This window comes from Bubalus kerabau, chromosome 4 (assembly GCF_029407905.1).
Source record: "Bubalus kerabau isolate K-KA32 ecotype Philippines breed swamp buffalo chromosome 4, PCC_UOA_SB_1v2, whole genome shotgun sequence".
NCBI classification, from domain to species: Eukaryota; Metazoa; Chordata; class Mammalia; order Artiodactyla; family Bovidae; genus Bubalus; species Bubalus kerabau.
Window position 1 is genome coordinate 179937168 of NC_073627.1, and position 26341 is coordinate 179963508.

Here is a 26341-nt window from a genome sequence, read left to right on the forward strand (position 1 = left end):
ACATGAGTTGACATGTCAGCTTGGGTGAGCTTTAATGAAAGAGAAGGCAGTGCTAAGGTAATCAAGAAAACCAGGCACTTCTATTTGCAGCAAATGATCTCAACCCTAATACCCTAAGAGTTTGCTGAATCAAACTGAAAATTCTAGATGGAGCTGGCCCAGAGATAATATTGTTTGAACCTCTCATGGACAAAGAAACCAAACTGTCTCAGTTTAAGTCCAGAGGATATCCTGGAGCAAAATTTATGGCTCATTAAAAAATGAAAATTGCAAAATGGAATTTGTATTTAATGAAATCCAAGACCCATGTAATCATTCACTTTTGTATATGTAAAAAATTCTCATTTGAATTTTTTTAGGATATATATTCCCCACTTTGTAAAAAAATCTCCAAGAATCCACAATGATTGTTGAGAAAACAGCCAGCTTTAAAATGCAATGAATTATTCCTAGGCAAATAACTACAAAAACTGCTATGAATGGCAGGCAGGAAGATCAACATGCAAAAAGAGAAACATGAAACATAGCCTGGCATAGGAACAGAAGGTTCAGTGCAACTGTTTGTGACAGGAACATAAAAATATGCTGGATGTTGTTTCTTTCTTTCTTTAATAAACTTGCTGATCAAATGGTATTTGGAGTAATTTCTACACATAGAGACAATAGAAATATTGCAAACATCAAATGCTTAGTTTTTCCAGTTCAGGCTAAAAGGGATTACAGGTTGTTTTCTATTTTGAGATAAAGTTGCCTGGGAGAGGTAGATGGATGACATAACTGATTTAAGAACAATCTTACATGGCCTACACTAGGAATTCAAAATCCTTCCTGATGAGACATGTATCAAACTACACCATAAGTTTCTTTAGGTAGAAGAAAGGCACCCACCAGGGATGACAAGGACCCACTGATGTTTAACACATTTCCTGCACGTGCATGTACCAGGGAGCAGAAACGACTCTGTTTAGTTTCTTGAGATACACTCCCTGTGTGATGATGCTATGGAGACATATGTGTGAACTGTTCTTTCAACTCCCACACATACTTCACCAGGAACTCCATATAAAGACAAGGGGTCAGCTTCAAGAGGCACACAAGGTTGGAGGCATTTGAAGAGGTTTGCTTTGTATTCTTTGTTCTGGATTCACTGTGGCTGTAACATGATCAGCACTTGCTCTCCTATAGAGCTAGATAGAAGGTATTCTGGGACAAAAGCTCAGGTTGATTGACAAGAAACCTTATCCTGAAGGTCTCAGGCACGAGGTACTGTACTTCAATTGCTGTTAGACTGAGTGATCCTGAGATACATTTGGACACACTTTGGCCTCTGGGCTCAATAATTTCCGAAGCCCCCAGATTGTTCACAGACAACATGCATGTAAGTTTCTTATAATCTCTGTAGCATTTTATATCTACTAGAATAAGCTTTTGAGTAGGCTAAAGTTTCTTCTTTGTGTAAATCATCAGATGAACTGAAAAAAAATGGAAAGGAGTTCAGATTATAATTGTGGGAATTTGTTTTGCTTTGTTGTTTTTTTCTTATTAAAAAGACATAGGGAAGTAAAAGATGGACTTCAGGAGTTTCTAGTGGTTAAGAGTGAGCTTTGAAACTGACAGGTCTGAGTTTATATCATGGCCCTATCTCACCCTCTTCTTACTCACTGAATGATCTTGAGCAAATGCCTTAACCACATGGATGCTCAGTTTAAGTCTGAAGATAACCTATCTGAAAGGGATATTAGCAAGACTGAAAGAGTTAAGGCATGTAAAGTGTGTAGCACAGGGCCTGGCTCACAGCCGGTGCTCAGTAAGACATTAAGTGTCACTATGGGAGTCTTTATTGATTGAAGCTCCGATGAACAGAGACTAAATTCTTCTAATGTCTCTGGCTCTGTTATATTGCAATACTATATTGTATATGTTCTTCCAGATGGAAAGTTTCCATCTCCTTTAATGAGATGGAATAAGCGTGGCATCAGGTATGTCCTAGATCTCGGAAAAGGTGCTGTGCAGATAGCAGGAATCTGCCCATATTGAAAAAGACATGTCAGAAAGATTAGGGGACACTGTCGAAACAGATAATGTCAGAATTCAGTATTAAATTGAAAACTCTTACTAGAAGAATGTAAACGTTTGACCATAGCCATTGGCAGTGGTCAACAAAAGCTGCCACTCCATTGACAAATAGCCCTGGACCTTTGTAATCAGAGAAGAAACTGACCCAAGCACATTGGTTCTGGAAAGGACGGTCATATATTTTTCCGTAAGTTTTTAGCCAAATGATACCAATTGTTACTTTATATTCATGTGTCTACGTCTGATTCCTCTTTGTTTCCCCAGTGTCTAACACAGGTGCCTCGAGTATAGTAAGTAGGTTTCATCCAAGCAAGAAAACAGCCAGCATTTTGTTCCGTTTCCACTTTGTGCTAAATACGGGTCTCAGCAGTACTGGAGAAGAGAGAGGCATGATGTCCAGGGACCAAGATCTAGTGAGAGAGGTAACAGAAACACTATAGTAAACACTTAAAATAGTGTACTGTTACGTACTTTCAGGTGTACACACAGTATTCCGGGAGTATATATACAGAAATGGGGATGGAGCTTGAACGAATGAATGTGTTCTTTCATTTAGGTGACTTTCTGCAGACTTCGGACTCACCAGTGGTGTTTCATCCTGTTTAATGTTATTCTGTTTCATGCCTTGCTTTTTGGGGCTGATTTTGTGGAAGAATATTTTCTGCATGCTTTGCCTTATGTAGATAAGAAAATTCTTGAAATTAAGGATAAGGCAAGAAAATTGAACACGGATCCCTTGAGAAGCAATCTTTCCAAATACTATATCCTGAGCCAGTCAGAGGTGTGTAAAGGGAAGAGTGTATTTTTGCTCTCTCTTATATTCAGTAGCCCAGAAAATGGAACAAGGCGGGATCTCATCAGGAAAACCTGGGGTAACGTGACCAGTGTCGGAGGGCACCCCATTCTCACTCTATTTGCTTTGGGAATGCCTGTTTTGGTAACCACTCAGCAAGAGATAGACAAAGAGTCCCAAAAGAATAATGACATAATTGAAGGCATCTTCTTGGACAGTGCTGAGAACCAGACTCTGAAGATTATCGCCATGATGCAGTGGGCTGTGGCTTTCTGTCCCAATGCCCTGTTTGTCCTGAAGGTTGATGAAGAGATGTTTGTCAATATACCAAGCTTGGTGGACTATCTTCTCAATCTGAAAGAACACCTTGAAGATATCTATGTTGGAAGAGTTATCCATCAGGATATGCCCAACAGAGACCCTAATAGCCAAGAATTTGTCCCTTTCAGTCAGTACCCAGAAAAGTACTACCCAGATTACTGCAGCAGGGAGGCCTTTGTTATGTCCCAAGATGCGGCTCGGATGATGTATGTAGTTTTCAAAGAAGTACCCATTATAGTGCCTGCTGATGTGTTCGTAGGAATTTGTGCTAAGACCATTGGCCTTATACCCATCCACAGTTCAAGGTTTTCTGGGAAAAGGCACATCAGATACAACAGATGTTGCTATAAGTTCATTTTCACATCCTCAGAAACCACAGATGCTGAAATGCCCCAAGCATGGAAGGAAATTAACAGTGGAAAAGAATGTACGCTGCTTGAAACCTATTATGGGCTTGTTTCCTGCAAACTTCTGACGTATCTTGACAGCTTTAAACGCTTTCACATGGGTACCATAAAAAATAATGCCATGTCTTATGAAGATTAGGGTTTCTTTGTTTTTCTTCAAAGTGTGTTTTTGTAAAACTACCTCCAACCGTGTTACAGAAAATGTCCCTCCTTCCTTGTGTTTTTGTGTAGTTTCTCTGAATCTTTAATTGTACTCAGCAAGGTGCAAAGTGTCTTATTCATCTGATGTACTACACTGAATTGAGATCTCATTTTAAGAAATTTAAATTGGTGTAATGTGATTCTCTTCAAAATAAAACCTTCTGTCTAGAAAAGAGAGGACATAAAATTGAATTGTAACTCAGAAGTCTTGTTTTGTTTTTATAATTAATGGGTTTCTAAAAATCACATTCTATGGAACTGTCATGACTCCAGTGATCACAACAGTGACTGACCTTTTAGAATGCTCAGAATTAAAGAGAAATAATAAATAAGGAATTTAACAAAATGTTCATCTTGTCTGCAAGCAGGAAACATTTTTCGTAATCTGGATGGTGGGATCACATTTAAAAGTTTTAGCTACCTAGTATATATTAACTTGGAGAAGGAAATGGCAACCCACTCCAGTATTCTTGCCTGGAGAACCCCGTGGACAGAGGAGCCTGGGGTCACACACAGTTGGACACGACTGAAGCAACTTAGCATGCATGCATGCATTGGAGAAGGAAATGGCAACCCACTCCAGTGTTCTTCCCTGGAGAATCCCAGGGACGGGGGAGCCTGGTGGGCTGCCGTCTCTGGGGTCACAGAGAGTCAGACACGACTGAAGTGACTTACCAGCACCAGCAGCAGCAGCATATATTAACTATTTCACTACCATAAAGACTTGGCTCTCTTGGTTAAACAATTTCCATCAAGTCCTAATTAGGCAGTGTTTTACAAATGGGATGCAACAAATACACATCTCATGTTATGTAGACACTCTATTGGGCTTCCCTGCGTGGTTCAGTGGTACAGAACCTGCCTGCCAATGCAGGAGACAGGGGTTTGATCCTGGGTTGGGAAGAATCCCTGAAATAGCAACCCACTCCAGTATTGTTGCCTGGGAAATCCCATGGACGAGGAGCCTGGCAGTCCACAGGGCTGCAAAGAGTTGGACATGACTTAGCGACTAAACAACAACCATGTACTCTATTAGTTTCCTAGAGCTGCTTAACAGAATACAACCAACTAGGTGGCTTAAAACCACAGAAATTTCCTGGTGTTAGCAGTAGGAAAGTGGCCAGTATGGGAACATGGACAAACGGAACTCAGGGATACCAGAGATGGTGAAAGACAGGTAACTAATCTGGGACAAGAAAATTCCAGTCACTTGAGAATCATTTTGTAACAGAGCAGGGCTGGTTTATCTGTGTCACCATGGCTTGAAAGAAACCTATTTCTATATTCTGAACCATCACACTCCGATAACATATTCACATAAAAACCTCTGGATTGGTGACTGCTTTGCCGTTTAGAGAGCAGAACATTAGAAAACAGGTGGGAACATTTTTTGTCAATGAAAAACAAGTGCATCCTTTGTTAATCTGTGAGATGGTATCCTGGTTTAGGCAAAGGGAGCCTTCCATTCTGACCCTGGTTATTAGGAGTCAATTTCCCTCTCTTTGATCAACTCAATATTGACTTGAACCTCATAAATTAAAGGTCTCAACAACGATGACCACCAATAACTAAGATGATAGTTTGGGGACCTTTCCAGTTTAGCATGTTATCACTCCCTCCCACCCAAAACCACAACGGAGTAAAATGCATTGATAAACAGCAAAAAGGGCATCAAGGAACACTAGAAACATCTTCAAAAGATTTATTTTTTATTTTTCAAAGGAATAATAGTAACAAAAAATCAAGAGATCTTATTAAAAGTATTTATTCTTAGTATAGGGAACATAATTTTAAGATTGCATATTACTTGTTTTTCAAAGAATATTAAATATCCAAGACTTTGAAAGTAGAATCAGTAGGGAGAAAAGAAAACCCGAAACCCCAAAAAAAACCCGAAAAAAGGTGAGGGGGCAGGGATGAAAACAATTCAGAAACAATTTGGTTCCATTTTAGTTAAAGTGGATTTTAAAATAAGACAGAGAGTAAGTCCATGAAATTTCTTTGGGAGGAGAACAAAACTTCCATCTTCTTGCAGAGACTAAGGCAGTAAAAGGAATCTGAGAAACATCTGGTTCAATTATGACGAAGTCTGCCTGCTTTCCTGGTTTTACACTGAGTTTCAATGCGGAAAGACAACAAATGTGGGTGATAAAGTTATATTAGATACTCCATGATAGTTCTGGGGGGGCGGGGGCAGTTTCTGTTTTGAAGAATACAGATGGAGTCAAATGCCTTAGGAGAAATTTTGGTCAATAAAGGGTCTAGGCTCTGGAAGAAGTCATTCCGCTCCTTCCACTGCTGTTGTGGAAATAGGTTTCACGTAGTATGGACCTTCACTCAGGTAAGTCCTGAGCCTCAAGTAATTTGGGTTCCCAAAGATTTCTGCAATTGTCTTGGAATTGGCAAGTGCTTTCACCAGTTCATACTTAGCATCCTTTGAAGCTTTGTCATGCTCCACGGACCGATCCATCACATACTCTACAAAACCTGGACTGTTAAACATAAGCTTCTGAGCCCAGGGTTGGTTTGCAATGGCCTGAAATGGAAGGGGATAAAGAACACAATTCGTCTGAGCCTTAAGAAGTTAGGTGTGTTAATGGAATGGCACAAACCTTAGAAAAAATCTGGTAACACAAACATTAAAAATGTTACTTTTTACCTAAGTAAATTCCTCCTAAAACTCTAACTTAAGAAAATACTCAAAATATTTTTTAAAGTTTTGTGTACAGACATGCTCATTACAGCGTGAAAGGTACACTATAAATCCCTTATAGTGGGAAGATGGGTCAGTAAATTATGGTATCTAGCAATGAAAAATTAAAAATTAAGTATATATTAAGAATAATGTTTATAAAGATAGGTAAATCTGTTATATGAAAAAAATAGATCCAAATTACACACATGGCATAATTACAAAGATGGAAAAATGAAAGACTAGAGAAGAAAAGACTACCCTAAAGAAACTCATTCATGTGCATAAGAGTGTATTTTAGAGAATGTTCATTGCAGCATCATTTGTGATAGATGCTATCTAAATCTTCATCTACTGGAGAATGACACATTGCGGCTACACAATGAAATGCTGATGACTTTCCAACTGCCTCTTTTAGTACGGACAAATCTTAAAAACATAATGCTAAAGAGAAAAAGCAAGTTGCAGAATGATATGAAGAGCATGATAGCATTTGTAAAGTTCAATCATATTTGAAATACTGTATTTTAAGGATATATGCATAAGCAGTACAAGTATGAAATCACACACGCGCTTGTAAACCCTGAACTCACGACAGTGCAAACACTGAGAACGCGAGGAAGGGGAAGTGAGGCGGGCCGAGGCAGCAAGTGTGACCGTGTGTCTGAACGTATCCCCAATACACAGTCAGACTCTAACACCAACGCTGACACCAGCACTGAGGCGAAGCACACCAAACAGGAGTGCTGTGTGCTTTAAAAACCTGCTGCTTCTCAATCTTTTCCAAATTTAAAAGTAATGAATAAGCAACTTTTATAATTAAAAATGTTTTTTAAAACCTCACTACTATATTTTAACAAGGAACAATCAAGTTTACAGCCTGTCTCTTCCCTTCAAAAGGTGCTCCGCAGCCCGTCAGCATCAGCATCAGCTGGGAACTTGTTAGAAACTAAGGATCTCAGGCTGTGTCCCAGAGCCGCTGGCTGAGACTCTGCATCACAACAAACCTTTCAGTGTGAGAATCATCAGCCTGTTCAACAATATTTGAGGATGGGGGGTTTGAAATAAAAACAGCTGCCCCAACCAGTACATCAAAAATTATTTCTACAACTATGGCTGAATAAGTGAAGCATAAGGTAGAAGACTAGGAAAAAATAAAGCAATAAAGAGAATGGGCTTCCCAGGTGGCTCCATCAATGAAGGAGATGTGGGTTAGATCCCTGGGAAGAGCCCCTAGAAATAGAAATGGCAACGCACTTCAGTATTCTGGCCTGGAGAATCCCATGGACAGAGGGGCCTGGCAAGTTACAATCCATGGGGTCACAAAAGAGCCAAACGCGACTTACGGACTAAAACAAGAATACCAGTGCAGGAGCCAAAGTGCCCATCACAGTGGCTACTAACAAGAGTGAAACAGTCTAAAAACTGCATTCTTGAAGCTGGCAGGTACTCTGTGTCCTTCAAGACGCAGACTGTCGCACATCCTGGAGGACGCCTTCCCTGTCTGGCCGCCCCTCTCCTGCTCCTTCCCTCTCCAGGCCCAGCATGCTACCTGAGATGCCACTGATGAGATTACTAAAGGGCGTATTACCACATTTTCACCAGCCCAGGGAACCACAGTAAGTGCTGAAGCTACAAACTTAAATCAGATATGGTTCCTATTTTTCAATAAACCCTGTTAACAGGTCAACAAATAAACATTTTCAACAAGTGTAATAAATAAAACACAGAGGCATAACCCTCACCACAACTATACAATTAACTATATATTTACTGCCCAGGTCCCTCCACAGACAGGGAGCTACACGAAAGGAAGGTCTTGTCTATTTTGTTCACTGTTACATCCCCAGAACCTAACATAGAAGCTCAATAAATATTTGCTGAATAAATTAGGAAATGCAAAGTAGGAAAGTCAGCAATGCTGAAGTCAACCTTATGAGTTTGGGCAAAGCTTGCTGAAAAGATATCTGAGCTAGCCCTTGGAAGAATAAATAGAAGTTAACAAGCAGAGTCAGGGAAGAGTGCTGCCTGCAGAGAATATGGAGAAGGCAATGGCACCCCACTCCAGCACTCCTGCCTGGAAAACCCCATGGACGGAGGAGCCTGGTAGGCTGCAGTCCATGAGGTCACTAAGAGTCGGACACAACTGAGTGACTTCACTTTCACTTTTCACTCTCATGCATTGGAGAAGAAAACGGCAACCCACTCCAGTGTTCTTGCCTGGAGAATCCCAGGGACGGGGGAGCCTGGTGGGCTGCCGTCTATGGGGTCGCACAGAGTCGGACATGACTGAAGTGACTTAGCAGCAGCAGCAGCAGAGAATACATGAAGGTCCAGAGATATGATGGGAGCAGTCTCTTTTATCACTAGAGCATCCAGGACCAAAAGGGAATGGCAGGAAATTAGGCTGTGGGAAGACCAGGGCTAGGACAGTAAGGGCTTGCTTGATGGCAGGTAAGGAATCTGGAGTTAATTCTGTGATCCCTGAGCACCCCCAAACATTTGCCACAGCACCTAATAGCTTTCACCGAAACCATCTGTTCACACATTTGTCTCCCTCATTAGTCTGCGCTAACAGCAGAGGGCAGAAACTTATGGGCTCACTGTAAGTACTCAAGTGTTGAAGGAGCAGAGTCCCAGAAGGGCATCTGGAAAAGAACAGGCTGCCTACCGTGAACACTTTTAAGGCAGCACAGTGTAGTTCAGGAAAGGGTTGATTACTGATGCCACGGAAGAGCTCCAGTGGGTCCCGAGATAAAGAAGAAAACCAGGACTCTGTCATCCTCAGGAGGTCGTCAGTCTGCTGCTCAGGCTACATGAAACAAAAGGCAAATCTCAAGACATTAGGAAGTGAGGAAACCTGGGTTCGGATCACACCCTGCCATTAGCCAGCTGTCTGGTCTCTGCCAAGTCTGGAGCACTCTTCCCCAAACACAGCCCTGACTTCCCCAGATTTGTTTTGGCTTGCTTTTTAATTTTGTTTTGATGGGGTTGATTAAGCAATCTCTAGGGTCCTCTCCAGCTCTAATACTCTATGATTCCATTTTAACTTAAAAAAATGCCACTAGTCATATAATGAAGGATATCTTCTTTCACTAAGAGTGAGAAAGATGGCATTTATTTGGTCGAAATTTAGAGTAAGTTAACTGGTATTATACAGATTTATTCTCCCCCAAATATCCCACTGTCCTCTGTTAATTTCCCAAACCACTTACTGGTAAATAAAAAAGAGATGACAGTGCATCCAAACATCTCATTTTGAGCTCTGTTGAGGCATTCTTTGCTTGATATCCTATTTTCATGAGCAAGCGTTCAAAGCGAGTTCCTGTGAAGAAAAACAAGATACTTTTTATTGTGGTAAAATACATGTAACATAAAATTTATCACTTTATCCATTTTTAAAAGGATACATTCACATTGTTGTGCAACCATTATCCCACCCACCTCTAGAGCTTTATTATCCCCTCAAACTGCACTCATTAAATAACAACTTCCCTTTGCCCCCTGCCCCATGTCCCCTGGTAACCACCATTCCACTTCCTGTCTCTGTGAATCTGACATTCCAGGTACGCTGCATCAGCGCGATCATACAGAACGTCTTTTTGTGTTGGCTCGTTTCCCTTGGCACCGCGTCTTCAAGGCCCCCGTGCTGCGGCATGTGTCAGCACTGCATTCCTTTTCAAGACCGAATAATGTTCCTTTGGATGCATATGCACCACGTCTGTTTATCCACTCATTCATCAGTGACTCGTTTCTACCCTTTGTGGTTACTGTGAACAATGCTATTAACGAGCACAGGTGTATCTATTTAAGTCCCTGCTCTCAATTCTTTTGGGTGTATATACCTAGAAGTGGCATCGCTGGACCATATGGTAATTCTATGTTTAATTTTTTGAGGAACCATCATAGTTTCCACAGCAGCTGCACCATTCTAGATTCCCACCAGATGTGCACAAGCTTCCCATTTTTCACATCTTTGTTATTTTGTCAACACTCATTTTGTTTAAAAAAACAACATTACAATAGCCATCCTAATGGGTGTTAAGTGAACAATGAGATTTCATATGCAATAAAAGTACCGAGATCTGGGATCAGTGGACCTGGATTTGAGTAGCAGCTGCCCCGCAATCGGAATGATCTTAACACTTGTCGTAACGTGTCTGAGCCTCGGCCACTTCATCTGTGAAATAAGCGGCAGCGGCGCGCCCTGCACCACGGCAGCAGCTTGCATGTTTCAGGCACCAGCGCCGAGAAACGCACACATAACATGGATACCAGCTATGAAACATGACGGCACATGTATTAATAATTTTTAACATCTATTTCTCAAGGGTTTTAACAGTGTTGTGCATTTTTTTTGTGCGTGGAATTCATAGTACTTGCAAGATACCCATGGATGTGCCATGAAAGTATCAATCTTGGCATAAAATCTTGTAACATGTTTTGTTTACCTTCCTTGACATATAAATATTAAACAAATGTGTCTTTTCATTAAATATGAACAACCCTGAGAAATATTAACAGCTGTTATGCTGTTTTTATATATGAGGAAAATGAAGCCGCGAGCAGTGAAGTGAGTACGAGAAGCTGAAAAGGCTACGTCAATGTTAGAACTGAGACATAAAGCCAGGTCTTTCTGACTCCAGACTACAGTCTCTGTACCATGAATACTATTTAAGAAGATGTAGAAGGGAAACAGTATTTGATCCAGCCAAGCTAAAAAAAAATCCAGTAATAATTATGAGACTTTTTAGGGGTTAGTTGCAGGTCATGGTAAGAAGACTGTCCTATAAAAGCAGCTTCTACAATGAAGTTAAGCATAGCAGCAAATGAATTCTTATTTTTTAAAAAAGAGCACCTTAAGGAAAACCAAAACAAGTCATACCAACCTGTTTTCTGTAAAACTTGTTTTCCTTCAACATTGGATCCCAGAATTCCAATCGTGTCCACTGCTACACCAATCATGGTGGGGTCCTGACTTTCTGTCATTTCAAAGACCTTTTCCACAAAGATAGGATAACGCTCACAGATCTGTTGAGGACTATCCATTATGGCCAGGTTTCCAAAGAACTTCACAAACCCTGAAGATATTTAGAAGAATGTATTTTAATAGAGAAAGAAGACAACACAAATTGTGGGCCCCACATTTTCTCAGGACAGTAACAACCTTCAGGCCACAAAGGGGAGAAAGGTTATGGTGCTGTGCTGCCCAGAAATCAGACAGGCCACGAGAAGACACTGAAGGACCTGTGCGGCCCCGCGGGAGCAGAGGCCCAGCTGCCCGCTGGTCTCAGTCCCGACACCGAGCACTGTCACCGAAGAAAGGAGAAGAGAGAACGAGGGCCTGTGTGGTCAGAGGAAGGCAAGTCTGCACTCATTTTCAGGAAGAAAACTTTAAACAGAGATGTTCATTAATAAAACAAGCAAGGCTCTCTAAAATAAACCTTCAATTTCTGAATGTGCTCAAGAAAAAGTAACCAACCATGTCCTACAATAGAATGACTAGAACAATTCTATATTAAAGATTTCAACTCAAGCTTTGACAAATCTGTGAAACATACTCTAAACGTCATTCTGGTAGTTTTATTTATGACTCTTTTGGCTAAGGGTCAAGGGAAACATCCTAATGCTCTAAATAGCAACTTTTCTAGAAAATCAGAATCAGCAGCATGTGGCTCCCAGAGCAATAAATTCCACTTCATTAAGGGCCCGTGGGCATCATCTAGAGGAAACTGGCTCTAAAGAAAACAATGCTTGGCTTCCCCTGTCCAAGATTAATTCTGAATCAAAACACAGGCTGTCGTTTCCACAAGTATTTCTTACCTGGCAAATAGAAGCCAGAGAAAGGGTCTGCATCTGCCCCGACAATTATGTTAGAAATCTGATCGACGACTCCTTCCTGAGCAAGGTACTGTCGTCCATGGTGAGTACAGGCCAGCGACGTCACCATTTCTATACAGGTGGCTCTGAAACGCCAAGGTTTTGCATGTGACCGACAGTTTATAAACTGCTTTCATACAGGTTATTTTATTTAATTCTTCCCACCAAATGTCAAAGGTCAATGATCCTGGATCTCCTTTTCAGATGAGGACAGAAGGATGAGAAAATTGTAACTTGTCCAGAATCACAATCGTACTGTTTTTCCGAGGCAGTTATGACTCAAACTGAGCTCTTCTGATTCGAGGCCCAAGGCTGCTGCTTGTTTCCATTATAACACAACCCTCCTCAAAGAGTTTCTAAACCTGTGTTTTATTTTGAAATGTCAAACATGACTTTTTTTTAAACACAATTACCTCTACCACATATTTAAAAAATAATTCTTTGGTATCATTTAAAGCCTAACCATGAACGAACTTCCTCAATTAACTAAAACAAGTACTTCTATAGCTGATCCTAAGGTATATTAACTGACTACTTGCAAGTTTTTTTCCTATGTCACTAACTCTGATACTAAGTTAAAGAAACTTAACAAAATAATTTCCTTATCATGAAAGCTCTGAAACAACGTAACTCCAATGCTTTGAGACAGGGTTAACTGAGGACTGCTTTATACATGTGAGTTTAACAAATTCAGTCAGGTTTAAAGAACAGAGGACAATCAGAAAATCATTTAAGAAAAGGAAAACAAAGTCCTGTGCACACAAAGGTAACTACAGTACTCTTATAATAGCAAAATATTTGAAACAAACCAAGTGTTTAAGAGTGAGGAGGTATTGGTAAACTGCGGAATATCCAAGGAAGCACTTGGCAGATATCAAAGGGGACTCAGGGAGGAGTAGGGAGCTGGGAATAGAGACTGGAATTAACATTTCTCAATATAGAGCCTGTATCAGCCATTGTACTGGTCTCTATGGTTAATTCACTTAATCCTCATTTTCAGAGTTGTCCTTCACATTTAATGTTGTAAATGACAACATTTACAGAGTTGTCAACAAGTTCAGTTCAGTTCAGTCGCTCAGTCGTGTCTGACTCTTTGTGACCCCATGGACTGCAGCACGCCAGGCCTCCCTGTCCATCACCAGCTCCTGGAGTCTACCCAAACTCATGTCCATTGAGTCGGTGATGCCATCCAACCATCTCATCCTCTGTCGTCCCCTCCTCCTCCTGCCCTCAATCTTTCCCAGCATCAGTCTTTTCAAATGAGTCAGCTCTTCGCATGAGGTGGCCAAGTATTGGAGTTTCAGCTTCAACATCAGTCCTTCCAATGAACACTCAGGACTGATCTCCTTTAGGATGGACTGGTTGGATCTCCTTGCAGTCCAAGGGACTCTCAAGAGTCTTCTCCAACACCACAGTTCAAAAGCATCAATTCTTCGGTGCTCAGCTTTCTTTATAGTCCAACTCTCACATCCATACATGAACACTGGAAAAACCATAGCCGTGACTACTAGACAGACCTTTGTTGGCAAAGTAATGTCTCTGCTTTTTAATATGCTGTCTAGGTTGTTTATAACTTTTCTTCCAAGGAGTAAGTGTCTTTTAATTTCATGGCTGCAGTCACCATCTGCAGTGATTCTGGAGCCCAAACAAAGAGTCAGCCACTGTTTCCACTGTTTCCCCATTTATTTGCCATGAAGTGATGGGACCGGATGCCATGATCTTAGTTTTCTGAATGTTGAGCTTTAAGCCAGCTTTTTCACTCTCCTCTTTCACTTTCATCAAGAGGCTCTTTAGTTCTTCTTCACTTTCTGCCATGAGGGTGGTGTCATCTGCATATCTGAGGTTATTGATATTTCTCCCGGCAATCTCGATTCCAGCTTGTGCTTCCTCCAGCCCAGCATTGCTCATGATGCAGTCTGAATATAAGTTAAATAAGCAGGGTGACAATATACAGCTTTGACGTACTCCTTTTCCTCTTTGGAACCAGTCTGTTGTTCCATGTCCAGTTTTAACTGTTGCTTCCTGACCTGCATACAGGTTTCTCAAGAGTCAGGTCAGGTGGTCTGGTATTCCCATCTCTTTCAGAATTTTTCACAGTTTATTATGATCCACACAGTCAAAGGCTTTGGCATAGTCAATAAAGCAGAAATAGATATTTTTCTGGAACTCTCTTGCTTTTTCGATGATCCATCAGATGTTGGTAATTTGATCTCTGGTTCCTCTGCCTTTTTTGAAACCAGCTTGTTCTTTGCAAGGAATGATGCTAAGGCTGAAACTCCAGTACTTTGGCCACCTCATGCGAAGAGCTGACTCAATGGAAAAGACTCTGATGCTGGGAGGGATTGGGGGCAGGAGAAGAAGGGGACGACAGAGGATGAGATGGCTGGATGGTATCACGGACTTGATGGACGTTGAGTTTGAGTGAACTCCAGGAGTTGGTGATGGACAGGGAGGCCTGGCGTGCTACAATTCATGGGGTCGCAAAGAGTCGGACTGAGTGACTGAACTGAACTGAACATCTGGAAGTTCACAGTTCACGTATTGCTGAAGCCTGGCTTGGAGAATTTTGGGCATTACTTTGCTAGCGTGTGAGATGAGTGCAATTGTGCGGTAGTTTGAGCATTCTTTGGCATTGCCTTTCTTTGGGATTGGAATGAAAACTGACCTTTTCCAGTCCTGTGGCCACTGCTGAGTTTTCCAAATTTGCTGGCATACATGTTGTTGTCATCGAGGAGATGAGGAAAACTCAGGTCCAGAAAGGTTACAATAATCTAAGGTCAAACAGCTACTAAGTAGTAGAGATGCATGCAAACCAAGTCTCTCCCTCATTTTTAAGAGTCCCAAGTTTTATTCTGTCATGCTGTAGTGCTATTACTTAACAATATCAAAACATATGCATGTCGGGAATTCTGTTAGTCCAGTAGTTAAGAGTCAGCACTTTCACAGCCTAGGGCCTGGGTTCAATCCCTGGTCAGGGAACTAAGATTCCACAAGCTGCACAGCATGGCCAAAAGAAACAAACAAACAAAAATATATATATGCACATGGGATTCCCTGGTGGCTCAGACAGTAAAGAATCTACCTGCAATGCAAAAAATCTGGGTTCGATCCCTGGGTCGGGAAGATCCCTGGAGAAAGATGTGGCTACCCACTCCAATATTCTTGTCTGGAGAATTCAATGGACAGAGAAGCCTAACGGACTACAGTCCATGGGGTTACCAAGAATCAGACACAACTGAGTGACTTTCACTTTACTTTCCCTGGTGGTACAGTGGTAAAGAATTCACCCATCAATGCAGGAGACTCAGGTTCAGTCCCTGGATTGGGAAGATCCCATGGAGAAGGAAATGGCAACCCACTCCAGTGTTCTTGCCTGGGAAATTCCATGGACAGAGGAGCCTGGAAGGCTATAGTCCATGGGGTCACAAAAGAGTCGGACACAACTTAGTGACTGAACAACCATATATGCGTGCGCGCTTGCGTGCACACACACACACACACACGCACACCCCATGTGCATGCTAACATGTTAAGTAATACAAAACGACAGTTGCCATGTGGTTGGCACCTTCTAAAGTGCACACAGGCCTAAGGACAGGGGACAGTCATTCAAAAGGAGCTAAATAGTCATGAAGGGCTTTGCTAAGTTCCAGGACATTGTGATCATGTAAGGTGAGCCGTGTTCTAAACGCCCCTTCTTCAGGACATACATCAGTCATGAGACTGCAACCTGAGCATAGGATCCAGGCAGGGGAGGTCATGCTAAGTCCTGAGGTTGTCTTCTGGCTCTCCAGAAGAGGACATTCTGCTTTAAGAACTTTCTCCATCAACATACCTGACCAGCACATCCTCACCAGTCAGTTCTCGGAGGAGCTGGGTTACCAACCCACTGGTGGTACAGTAGTTCAGAGACTCTGGTGACACAGAAGAAATCTCCACAATCAGCTGAGAGAAAAGAACAGAAAAGGCAGAAAGGTGAAAAGAGCACCAAACTTGTTTGTTAGATGGCATTTTAAGTTAAATGCAGGGCTAGGAAGTATATTATACACTGGTACAAATTACATATATACTTAATATAACTGAATTTTTAAAAATCCATAATTTGTCTCCAAAAGTAGGACAACTTTGTTGAACTCATAAGAAATTACTCTGGCACAGAAACACTCCATATACCTGGGCATATCTTGACTTTTTCAAAAAGAAACCATTAATTGGGACAAAAGCCCCTGTCGGCAACAATAAACAGATTGTAAAAATCATTCATTCATTCATGTATTCTATCCGTCAGTAATTCCCTTACTCATTCAATAAGTATGTTCCGAGCGCTCAGCGAGAGATCTAGGACACCAAGGGTTTTAAGCAGAGGAACGAAAGAATCGGATTTCGACTTTTAAAAGGTCATTCTGACTACATGTGGCAACAGACTAGCAGTGACAAAACAAACCGGCAGACCTGTTTGGGTGGAAATCCAGTGCTCCAGGTGACAGACACTGAGAGCTTAAGACCGGGGCTGTGGCAGCTACGCCAATGAAGAGAAGTGCGTGGGTTTCACTAAAGCTGACGCAGTGTGATGACCGAATGGATATGTGGTACGGAGGACATGGCCGCAGACAATGAGCTGGAGGGCCAAGATCCAGCTGTGTGGACTGTGAGACAGGGTCAATTTGTTGCTGCTGTGTCTCTTTAGGGGTATGAGGTGAATGGACAGAATCAGGGCTTTGTTTTGAACATGGGCACAGCCTAGCTTGCCTTCACAAACCCCAACAATTAAAAGTTCAATAGAGGTTAAGGATTCAGGACACCAAGAAGAAATGGCTATATAAACAGAAGGAAAACTAAGATTCTTACATGTTAAGACATGCAAAGACTGTTCTGAAAAGGGAATTAGACTATAGAAGGTTCATTTTGAATACACAGTCTACTAACTGAATGGTCTTGGGTAAATGACTCCATTAATAGTGAGATTAATGATAATGAAGTATAGGGTTTACTGTGAGATTGAAGACAATATAGATGAGAGGATTTAGCACACTGCTCAATACAAAGCTTCTTCTTACTACCACTACTACACTAATTTTTTCAAAGTGTAATTTCAAAGGTATCTCCTCTATCATATCAATAGTACTTAGTGAAAGTCAAAGACGCTCAGTCGTGTCCGACTCTTTGTGACCCATGGACTGTAGAATTCTCCAGGCCAGAATATTGGAGTGGGTAGCCTTTCCCTTCTCCAGGGGATCTTCCCAACCCAGGGATAGAACCCAGGTCTCCAACATTGCAGGCGATATAAATATTTTTTATGTGACTGTCTCACATACTAGGCTGGGAGTTCACCTCTACATTGCTAGCGCCTAGTATAGGACCTAACACAGACTACAGGCTCAATAAATACATGTCAAATGAGCCATCTTGCCTTTTTATGTAAGCCCTACCGCATTCTGAACTACAGGCACCAGAGAGTATGCTTTTAGTCTTACCTCATACACTCTATACCGAACAATGTCATTTGTTTTCATGACACTTTTCAAATCATCCAGCAGATTACTTTCAAATAAAGCCTCCAGTCCAGCTTGGGTCAGTGATATTCTTGACAGGGATTTAATGGCCTTATAAGGAAAGAAAATATCTCTTAAGTAGTCAAAATGCCAAACTGTATTTTCTACTTCCTAAGATTGAAGTGAAAATTAGTGTATGGAATGCGCCTTATCCAAAGAGCATTCACTACATTTTACGTATAATTACTTATAATTGGAAAAGATACACTGTATTTTCAATAGAAAATAGAAACAGTTTCTTATCAAGCAACCCAAACAACTTATGTAAGCTCTCTGATGGAAAATTTAGACATGTGTATTCTAGAAAATAAAAGGGGTTTACTAGCTTTTTTTTTTTTGACAACCATTTATTTATTTGATCCCATCAATACGAAGTTGCAAATTCAGTTACACAAATTATTAATTCTAAACCTTCACCTCTCAATCCAGAAGGCCTTTCTGTTTTTTAGGACATCGTCACTGCATGTAGCTGACTCACCGTTTTAGCTACTGACAGATTCTCTCCACCAATACAATAAACAATTTGTTTCAGTAATTCACCATTATTTAGAATCTCAGTAACAGCATCAGAATTTTCAACAATCCTTCCAACCTGAAAGGAAAAAAACAATCAGAAATACTCTTCCAAGGCTGGGCAACATGGAAACACATGACAGTCAAATTTCCTTAGTGTACAGTTATTTTAGGAGTTACTGACTATAGCCATGAGTCATTAAAAATTCCAAATGACTCAGATTCATTAAAGTCAAACACACAGATGGCACAGTCACATCTTTGAAAGAAAAAAGCAACACAGGAGAGTTAAGGTTTGAGACGCCTCAGTGAGTGAACACAGTACAAATCCGAGTTCTGTCGGCTTTCAGTGGTTAATCGAGAGAGCAGATTAAATAACTTCTGTGAGCCTAACTTTTTGTCTGTCAAATAGGAATGCAACACTTAGCTGCAGGATCATAAGGATTAAATGAAACTTAAATAGGTAAAGCCAGAGTGTCTGCAAGGAAATGGTTAATGGGTAACTTGATACCTTCCCCTTTTCCTGAATAAATACTTAAGAGGAAAAAAGAACGAACAGTAACTGAACATCTCTTGGATAACTAACTGCTCGGCTTCTGTCCCTTCACAATAATCCTCAGCAGCAGCTCTTCACCCAAACAGTAGCACGTTTGGTTACCACGCTGGTAAGAGTTGCTGCCAATTTGTTGGAATAGTGACCTTTATAACAGTGCTTCATTCATGTCACTGTAATAAGACTTACCATGGCAATCTTTTTTTTAAGACTTGGGGCTCCTTGGAGGAGAGAAACAGGCTTTATTTAATAGCTTTTGTATCAGGCATTTTACCATATACTAACATCATATGGTAAAATGTCTGACAAAAGCAACTCCGTATTTGACGAAAAACTGATTCAGATGGTGCTTATTGGAAGCTCTTCAGCTTGCATTCCGCATTTATAATCAGCTACACACACTAGACTAGACAATTCTTACAGACAGAGAGAGCACGCATTTTCTTCACCTCTCTGCCTCTGGCGCTCAGCACAGAGCCTGGCCCAGGGCAGATGGTCACTAAACGTTGATTCCATTACGTGCTACTGAAATATTCATACCTGGGACAGAGTGAGGATTTTTACAGAATCATTAGGGTGAGTCAGTCCTCTCTGCAGGTCAACCCTGAGGTTCCGGGCCACATGAACTGGCTCCAAAGCTTGCAGCAATCTCTCCAGGATGGACACACACAAAGTAGTCTGCTCCCTAAAGGAGACACCATGGATATCATCAGTTCCTGTCCTACCAGGTAGGAAGTAACAACCTCATGCTAAAGGAAATCAGTCCTGAATATTCATTGGAAGGACTGATGCTGAAGCTCCAATCCTTTGGCCACCTGATGTGAAGACATGACTCACTGGAAAACACCCTGATGCTGGGAAAGACTGCAGGTAGAAGGGGATGACAGAGGATGAGATGGTTGGAGGGCATCACCGACTCAATAGACATGAGTTTGAGCAAGCTCCGGGAGTTGGTGATGGACAGGGAAGCCTGGTGCGCTGCAGTCCATGGGGTCGCAAAGAGTCGGACACGACTGAGCGACTGAACTGAACAACCTTAATATCTGACACCATGCTTAATAAGGCTCTCCTCCGCACAGAGACTTCCCTTTGAAAGACCACTTCTACTAATTTATTCAACATTTACTAAGTATCTATTCTGTACCATGTCTGTGCTAGATATATATATACACACACACATATATATATATATAATATATACTCTCTAAGCAAAAGATATATTCTCTGATCTCAAGGAGCTCATTTAATGGAAGACACAGAAAAATAGGCAACTATAATCCAGGCAGATAATGGCTACAGGTTAGGGCTAGAAGCTGAGGGAGCTCAGAAAAGAAGATGCGGTTCAGAGAAGGCCCCCCAGAGGTTAACACCTAAATGAAACTTTAAGAAAACATGGGAGTTATCTAAGAGAAGTGTTCCAGGCAAAGGGGGTGTGAGCACGAAGGAATAGACAAAGGAATGAGACAGTGTTATGCATTCAAGGAACCACAAGTCACTTGGTATGACAGGGTGGGAGAGAAGTGGGGAGAAGGATGAATAACAAAAAGTGAAACAGGAAAGATGCACAGAAGCTGGGCTCTGATAGGTCTTTCACATGCTGCTATGGAATCTAGCCTTTTCCTAGAAAGCAACGGAAAGCCATTAAGTGGTTTTAAGGCAGAGAAGGAACACAATGAGATCTGACTTGTAGAAATCACTGCATCAGTTTTAGAGAAAAAACTTTCAGTTAGAAGTTATTTGATGGTGAGAGGTGATAAATGAGCAAAAACGAGGAAGTAACAGTGAGAAAGGAAAAGAGGGAAAAGATTCAAGAGCTATTAAGGAGGCAAATGAAGCAGAACTTGATGACCACCAGATGCAGATAGAGGTGTTTCACGAGTAATTTCCTTGTCTCTTAATAGGCTGTACAAATAAATGGGCACTTATATACTACTAACAGGAGTATATAGTTAAACTGTGCCTGTGTAAAAGGGAATTAAGCAATATAGTAATATACGGCTCCACAGGTGGCGCAGAATCTGCCTGCCAATGCATGGGATGCAAGAGACACGGGTTCAGTCCCTGGGTCAGGAAGATCCCCTGAAGAAGGAAAAGGTGACCTGCTCCAATTTTCTTGCCTGCAAAATTCCATGGACAGGGGAGCCTAGAGAGCTAGAGTCCTTGGGGTTGCAAAGAGTCAGACATGACTGAGCACAGAAACACACAGCAATTCAAAGCAAATGAACGTATCCTTTTAACTTAGTGACTGCACTTTGTACAATCAAGCCCAAGAGAGTAGTTAATTTTTTTATTCTCAAGATAAGTCAAAACGTATGTCCACACAAAAACCGTACATCAGTGTTCATAGACCCTGCTTGCCAGGGGCTGGAGGAGGGATGAGAGGGGGAAATAGAGTGATTGCAAATGGCTATAGGTTTCTATGATTAAGCCTCTGACTGTGTGGATCACAACAAGCTATGGAAAATTCTTAGAGAGATGGGAATACCAGAGCACCTTACCTGTGGTCAGTTAGAACGGGACATGGAACAACCGACTCGTTCAAAATTGGGAAAGGAGTATGACAAGGCTGTATACTGTCACCCTGCTTATTTAACTTATATGCAGAGTTCAGTTCAGTTGCTCAGTTGTGTCTGACTCTTTGGGACCCCATGGACTGCAGCACACTAGGCTTCCCTGTCTATCACCAACTCCCGGAGCTTTCTCAAACTCATGTCCATTGAGTCTGTGATGTCATCCAACCACCTCATCCTCTGTCGTCCCCTTCTCCTCATGCCATCGATCTTTCCCAGCATCAGGGTCTTTTCCAAGGAGTCAGTTCTTTGCATCAGGTGGCCAAAGTATTAGAGTTTCAGCTTTAGCATCAGTCCTTCCAATGAATATTCAGGACTGATTTCCTTTAGGATGGATTGGGTGGATCTGCTTGAAAAGGCAATGGTAACCCACTCCAGTGTTCTTGCCTGGAGAATCCCAGGGATGGCAGAGCTTGGTGGGCTGCCATCTATGGGGTCGCACAGAGTCGGATACGACTGAAGCGACTTAGCAGCAGCTTGCAGTCCAAGGGACTCTCAAGAGACTTCTCCAACACCACAGTTCAAAAGCATCAATTCTTCGGTGCTCAGCTTTCTTTACAGTCCAACTCTCACATCCATACACGACCACTGGAAAAACCATAGCCTTGACCAGACAGACCTTTGTTGGCAAAGTAATGTCTCTGCTTTTGAATATGCTGTCTAGGTTGGTCATAACTTTCCTTCCAAGGAGTAAGCGTCTTTTAATTTCATGGCTGCAGTCACCATCTACAGTGATTTTGGAGCCCCAAAAAATAGTCTGTCACTATTTCCATTGTTTCCCCATTATTTGCCATGAAGTGATGGGACTGGATGCCGTGATCTTAGTTTTCTGAATGTTGAGCTTTAAGCCAGCTTTTTCTCTCTCTTCTTTCACTTTCATCAAGAGGCTCTTTGGTTCCTCTTCACTTTCTGCCATAAGGGTGGTATCATCTGCATATCGAGGTTATTGATATTTCTCCTGGCAATCTTGATTCCAGCTTGTGCTTCTTCCAGCCCAGCGTTTCTCATGATGTAGTCTGCATATAAGTTAAATAAGCAAGTTGACAATATACAGCTTTGATGTACTCCTTTTCCTATTTGGAACCAGTCTGTTGTTCCATGTCCAGTTCTAACTGTTGCCTCTTGACCTGCATACAGATTTCTTAGGAGGCAGGTCAGGTGGTCTGGTATTCCCATCTCTTTAAGAATTTTCCACAGTTTGTTGTGATCCACACAGTCAAAGGCTTTGGCATAGTCAATAAGGCAGAAGTAGATGTTTTTCTGGAACTCTCTTGCTTTTTCGATGATCCAGCAGATGTTGGCAATTTGATCTCTGGTTCCTCTGTCTTTTCTAAATGCAGCTTGAACATCTGGAAGTTCATGGTTCATGTACTATTGAAGCCTGGCTTAGAGAATTTTGAGCATTACTTTGCTAGAGTATGAGATGAGTACATGCAGAGTACATCATGAGAAATGCCTGGCTGGATGAAGCACCAGCTGGAATCAAGATTGATGGGAGAAATATCAATAACCTCAGATATGCAGATGACACTACCCTTATGGCAGAAAGTGAAGAGGAACTAAAAAACCTGTTGATGAAAGTGAAAGAGGAGAGTGAAAAGGTTGGCTTAAAACTCAACATTAAAAAACTAAGATCATGGCATCCGGTCCCATCACTTCATGGCAAACAGAGGGGGAAACAATGGAAACAGTGAATCACAGCAGATGGTGACTGCAGCCATGAAATTAAGACACTTGCTCCTTGGAAGAAAAGCTATGACAAACCTAGACAGCATATTAAAAACCAGAGACATCAGTTTGCCGACAAAAGTCCATCTAGTCACAGCTATGGTTTTTCCAGCAGTCATGTATGAATGTGAGAGTTGGACTATAAAAAAAGCTGAGCACGGGAGAATTGATGCTTTTGAACTGTGGTGTTGGAGAAGACTCTTGAGAGTCCCATGGACTGCAAGGAGATCCAACCAGTCCATCCTAAAGGAAATCAGTCCTAAATATTCATTGGAAGGACTGATGCTGAAGCTGCACTCTTTTGGCCACCTGATACGAAGAACTGACTCACTGGAAAAGACCCTGATACTGGGAAAGATTGAAGGTAGGAGGAGAAGGGGACAACAGAGGATGAGATGATTGGATGGCATCACCAACTCAATGGACATGAGTTTGAGCAAGCCCCAGGAGTTGGTGATGGACAGGGAAGCCTAGTGTGCTGCAGTCCATGGGGTCGTAAAGAGTCAGACATGACTGAGCAACTGAACTGAACTGAGAAAAGATCCCGAAGCAATATATAGCCCAGAGAAACAGAAAAATATCTAGAGATTGCCAATTCAATATACAGAGAGTTATTCCCACAAGTTGCAGGTGGTATCTACTACCCTGTCTTTCAATTTCCAGTGACACTGTTTTCTAGAGTACTGCTCCTTCCAGCAAACTACCTCCCCCGCAGACCTTATTCTTCACACTCCACTCCATTTCAGTCCCATTTGCATTCCTGGTGTTAACTTATGGTGTGACCACTGAAAGTCTCTTCATCTATAATATAAAGTGGCTGGACTAGTTGGGCTGTCTAAAATTTATGCATCTTTTATTTGGCATATATCTTATTATGTGCTGCACCCTAGGAGGGATGCAGAGATGAACAAAATATGGCCCCTGTCATCAAAGAATTTACAAACTAGAATGAAACACATATGGAATTACAACATAAGGCAAAAATATCAAGTATCCTTAAGAGAAATAATCATCATGTCCTTAAGGAGATCTGAGATCTGTCACTGCAACTGGAGTGACCAGGAAAGACTTTTTGGAGGGGAAGGCACTTCATCTGGGCCTTAAAAGATGGACAGATTTGGAGAGAAGGAAAGAAGGTATTTCCGTTAGTACGACTGGCATAAACAAAGTTAGAAAAGTGCCAAGTCATGCTTAAGGAACCGTAATTATCGCCACATGGCAGCTGGAGCAGATGAAATATGTGTAGAGTGGAGAAAAATGATGAGGCTGGAAAAGCAGGGTGAAAATAAACTGTACGGGTCCAGATGCCAGACTGACAAGTCTTACTTTTGCACCGAAGGCACTGGGAAACCATGGAAAAGCTGGGAGTCAAACAACCTGCGAAGTTCACCGTGGTTTCAACGTTGGAAGAACACACTAGAAAAGTAAACTCGGGAATAATGAGAAATCAAACTAATGCAACAGGTCTAGCAAGAGGGAGAAGATGAGGGCCTGAAATAAAACGCACATATAAGAGGGATTTAATAAGCAGGTCTAAATAATGTTGACTAACAGAATTAATGGAGGGATAACACAAATGAAAAAGAGAGACCTCTTAGAAGGTCAGAGCCAAAAAAGTCCTCTGAAATCACCCAGTCTTGACTCAGTGATTCATTATCTTTTCAAAAAAGAAGGTCACTTTTAAATTTCTGGATCACAAACATTTTAAGTCTTTTAGGTTATCAGATGATCAATTACAAAGCATTTAAAAATGAAATACTACAGATGTACATAAAATGAAAAGTAAAATGCCTTCCTACCATGCTAAGTTCCATTTCCATATTAATAGCTTCTAATGTACCTTTCAGGTATTTCTAATGTTACACTGGCCAGTGTTCATGTGGGTGTGAGAGGGTTGTAATTCTTTTTTAAAAATTACATATAATGGATTTATAAACTCCAACAATTTTTTCATTCAGCAATATATATTAGAGATCTATGTCCATATATAGAGAGAGATAGATATATCTACTCAATTTTTCTAACAGCTGCATACTGTTCCATAGTCATATGTCATAATTTAAGAATCTCCTTTTAATAGATATTCAGGTTGTTCCTAGTTGTTTGCCTTTTGCTGTCAACTTCTGTGTGAATAAACGTGTAGATACAGTACATTTTGTGTGTGAGTATACCTGCACGTTAATTTCTGTAACAAGAATTACGGGATCAAGAGTACGTGAATTTAAAATATCGACATAGCCTACCAAGCCGCCAGGATAGGACCTCTGCTAAAGAGGAGAGAGAAAGTCAAGGACTGGGATACGTGTTGGAGGAGCCCTCCCTATAGATGGGCAACCTTGCCTTTCGCCTCCTATTTCAAGGATGAAGGCAGCGAGTCCAAACGACGGTCAGGGGCACACCTCAGAGCCTGGACTTGAACCCCGTCTATTGCCTCTCGGCCCTGGATCCTTCCTCTCTGAAATTTCATCTATGTTCAGCCCTCAATGAGACTGGGAAAAGCCTCCCCCGTCACCACCCCCCATCCCCGGCTCCATACTTAGGGGTGTCATTCTCCCCCGCTCAAGCTGCAGGGTCCTCTCACCGATGGTTCTCGTTGAGCAGGGAGAAAAGCGGGCCAAGGCGCAATTCCGCCGCTTGCTCGCGGAGCTCGCTGAGCGGCACCGACTGCAGCAGCGACTGCAGAGCGCGCAGCTCCTCCAGCGGCGCCTCCAGCCGCGAAACCTCCCTCAGGAGCGCCAGCGCCTGGGCCGCCATGATGCCCCTCCCGCCAGGGCTCGCCAGTCAGCCCGCCCCGCTCCTAGTTCGCGGGGCGCCTCTTCGAGCCTCGCGAGATCTGCCCGGCGCAGCCTCCCTTCCCTTAAGTTTTGGCTGAGCCCAAATTGCCCCGGCCGCACCAATAGCATTGCCCAGCTGCCGGGCCGCGCGCGTCCGGGAGCTGCCAAGCCTCGCGATACCGTGGCTCACTAGGGTCGCTGCTAGTTACGGGGTCGCAGCTGTGCGTCGTCATGGGTGCCACAGAGTGGGCCCGAGTCTCTGGTCTGGTTGCTTCTGTCGC

The 26341-nt window shown here is 42.0% G+C and overlaps 2 protein-coding genes across 3 annotated transcripts in view; one reads left to right on the top strand and one right to left on the bottom strand.

Annotated features, from left to right (window-relative positions):
• B3GALT9 (beta-1,3-galactosyltransferase 9) overlaps positions 1–3736 on the top strand; it is a 4455-nt gene extending 719 nt beyond the window's left edge. Inside the window, exon 2 of the mRNA XM_055579789.1 lies at positions 2633–3736. Within this exon, the coding sequence (XP_055435764.1) occupies positions 2633–3736 (1104 nt within the window). The remainder of the gene's footprint in view (positions 1–2632) is intronic.
• Positions 3737–5486: 1750 nt separating this feature from the next.
• Positions 5487–26134, bottom strand: PSMD5 (proteasome 26S subunit, non-ATPase 5). Of its 2 annotated transcripts, XM_055579497.1 has the most exons (10): positions 25868–26132; positions 19529–19673; positions 18401–18514; positions 17845–17973; positions 16206–16315; positions 12314–12456; positions 11380–11571; positions 9706–9815; positions 9162–9302; positions 5487–6334 (listed from the first exon to the last, which is right to left on the bottom strand). In XM_055579497.1, the coding sequence occupies exons 1-10, from the start codon at positions 26038–26040 to the stop codon at positions 6077–6079; spliced, it is 1515 nt and encodes a 504-aa protein (XP_055435472.1). In that variant the 5' UTR covers positions 26041–26132; the 3' UTR covers positions 5487–6076. The 2 variants fall into 2 exon arrangements, with proteins under 2 accessions (XP_055435472.1, XP_055435473.1); XM_055579498.1 differs by lacking the exon at positions 17845–17973 and having other exon boundaries at positions 25868–26134.
• Positions 26135–26341: the final 207 nt, after the last annotated feature.

Coding starts and splice junctions, on each gene's coding strand:
- PSMD5 (XM_055579497.1), bottom strand. CDS start 26,040: ATGGCGGCCCAGGCGCTGGCGCTCCTGAGGGAGGTTTCGCGGCTGGAG. Junction 17,974..18,400: donor ATCTGTCAGTAGCTAAAACG/GTGAGTCAGCTA, acceptor TTTCCTTATAAG/GCCATTAAATCCCTGTCAAG. Junction 11,572..12,313: donor CTCTGGCTTCTATTTGCCAG/GTAAGAAATACT, acceptor AAATATCTTCAG/GGTTTGTGAAGTTCTTTGGA.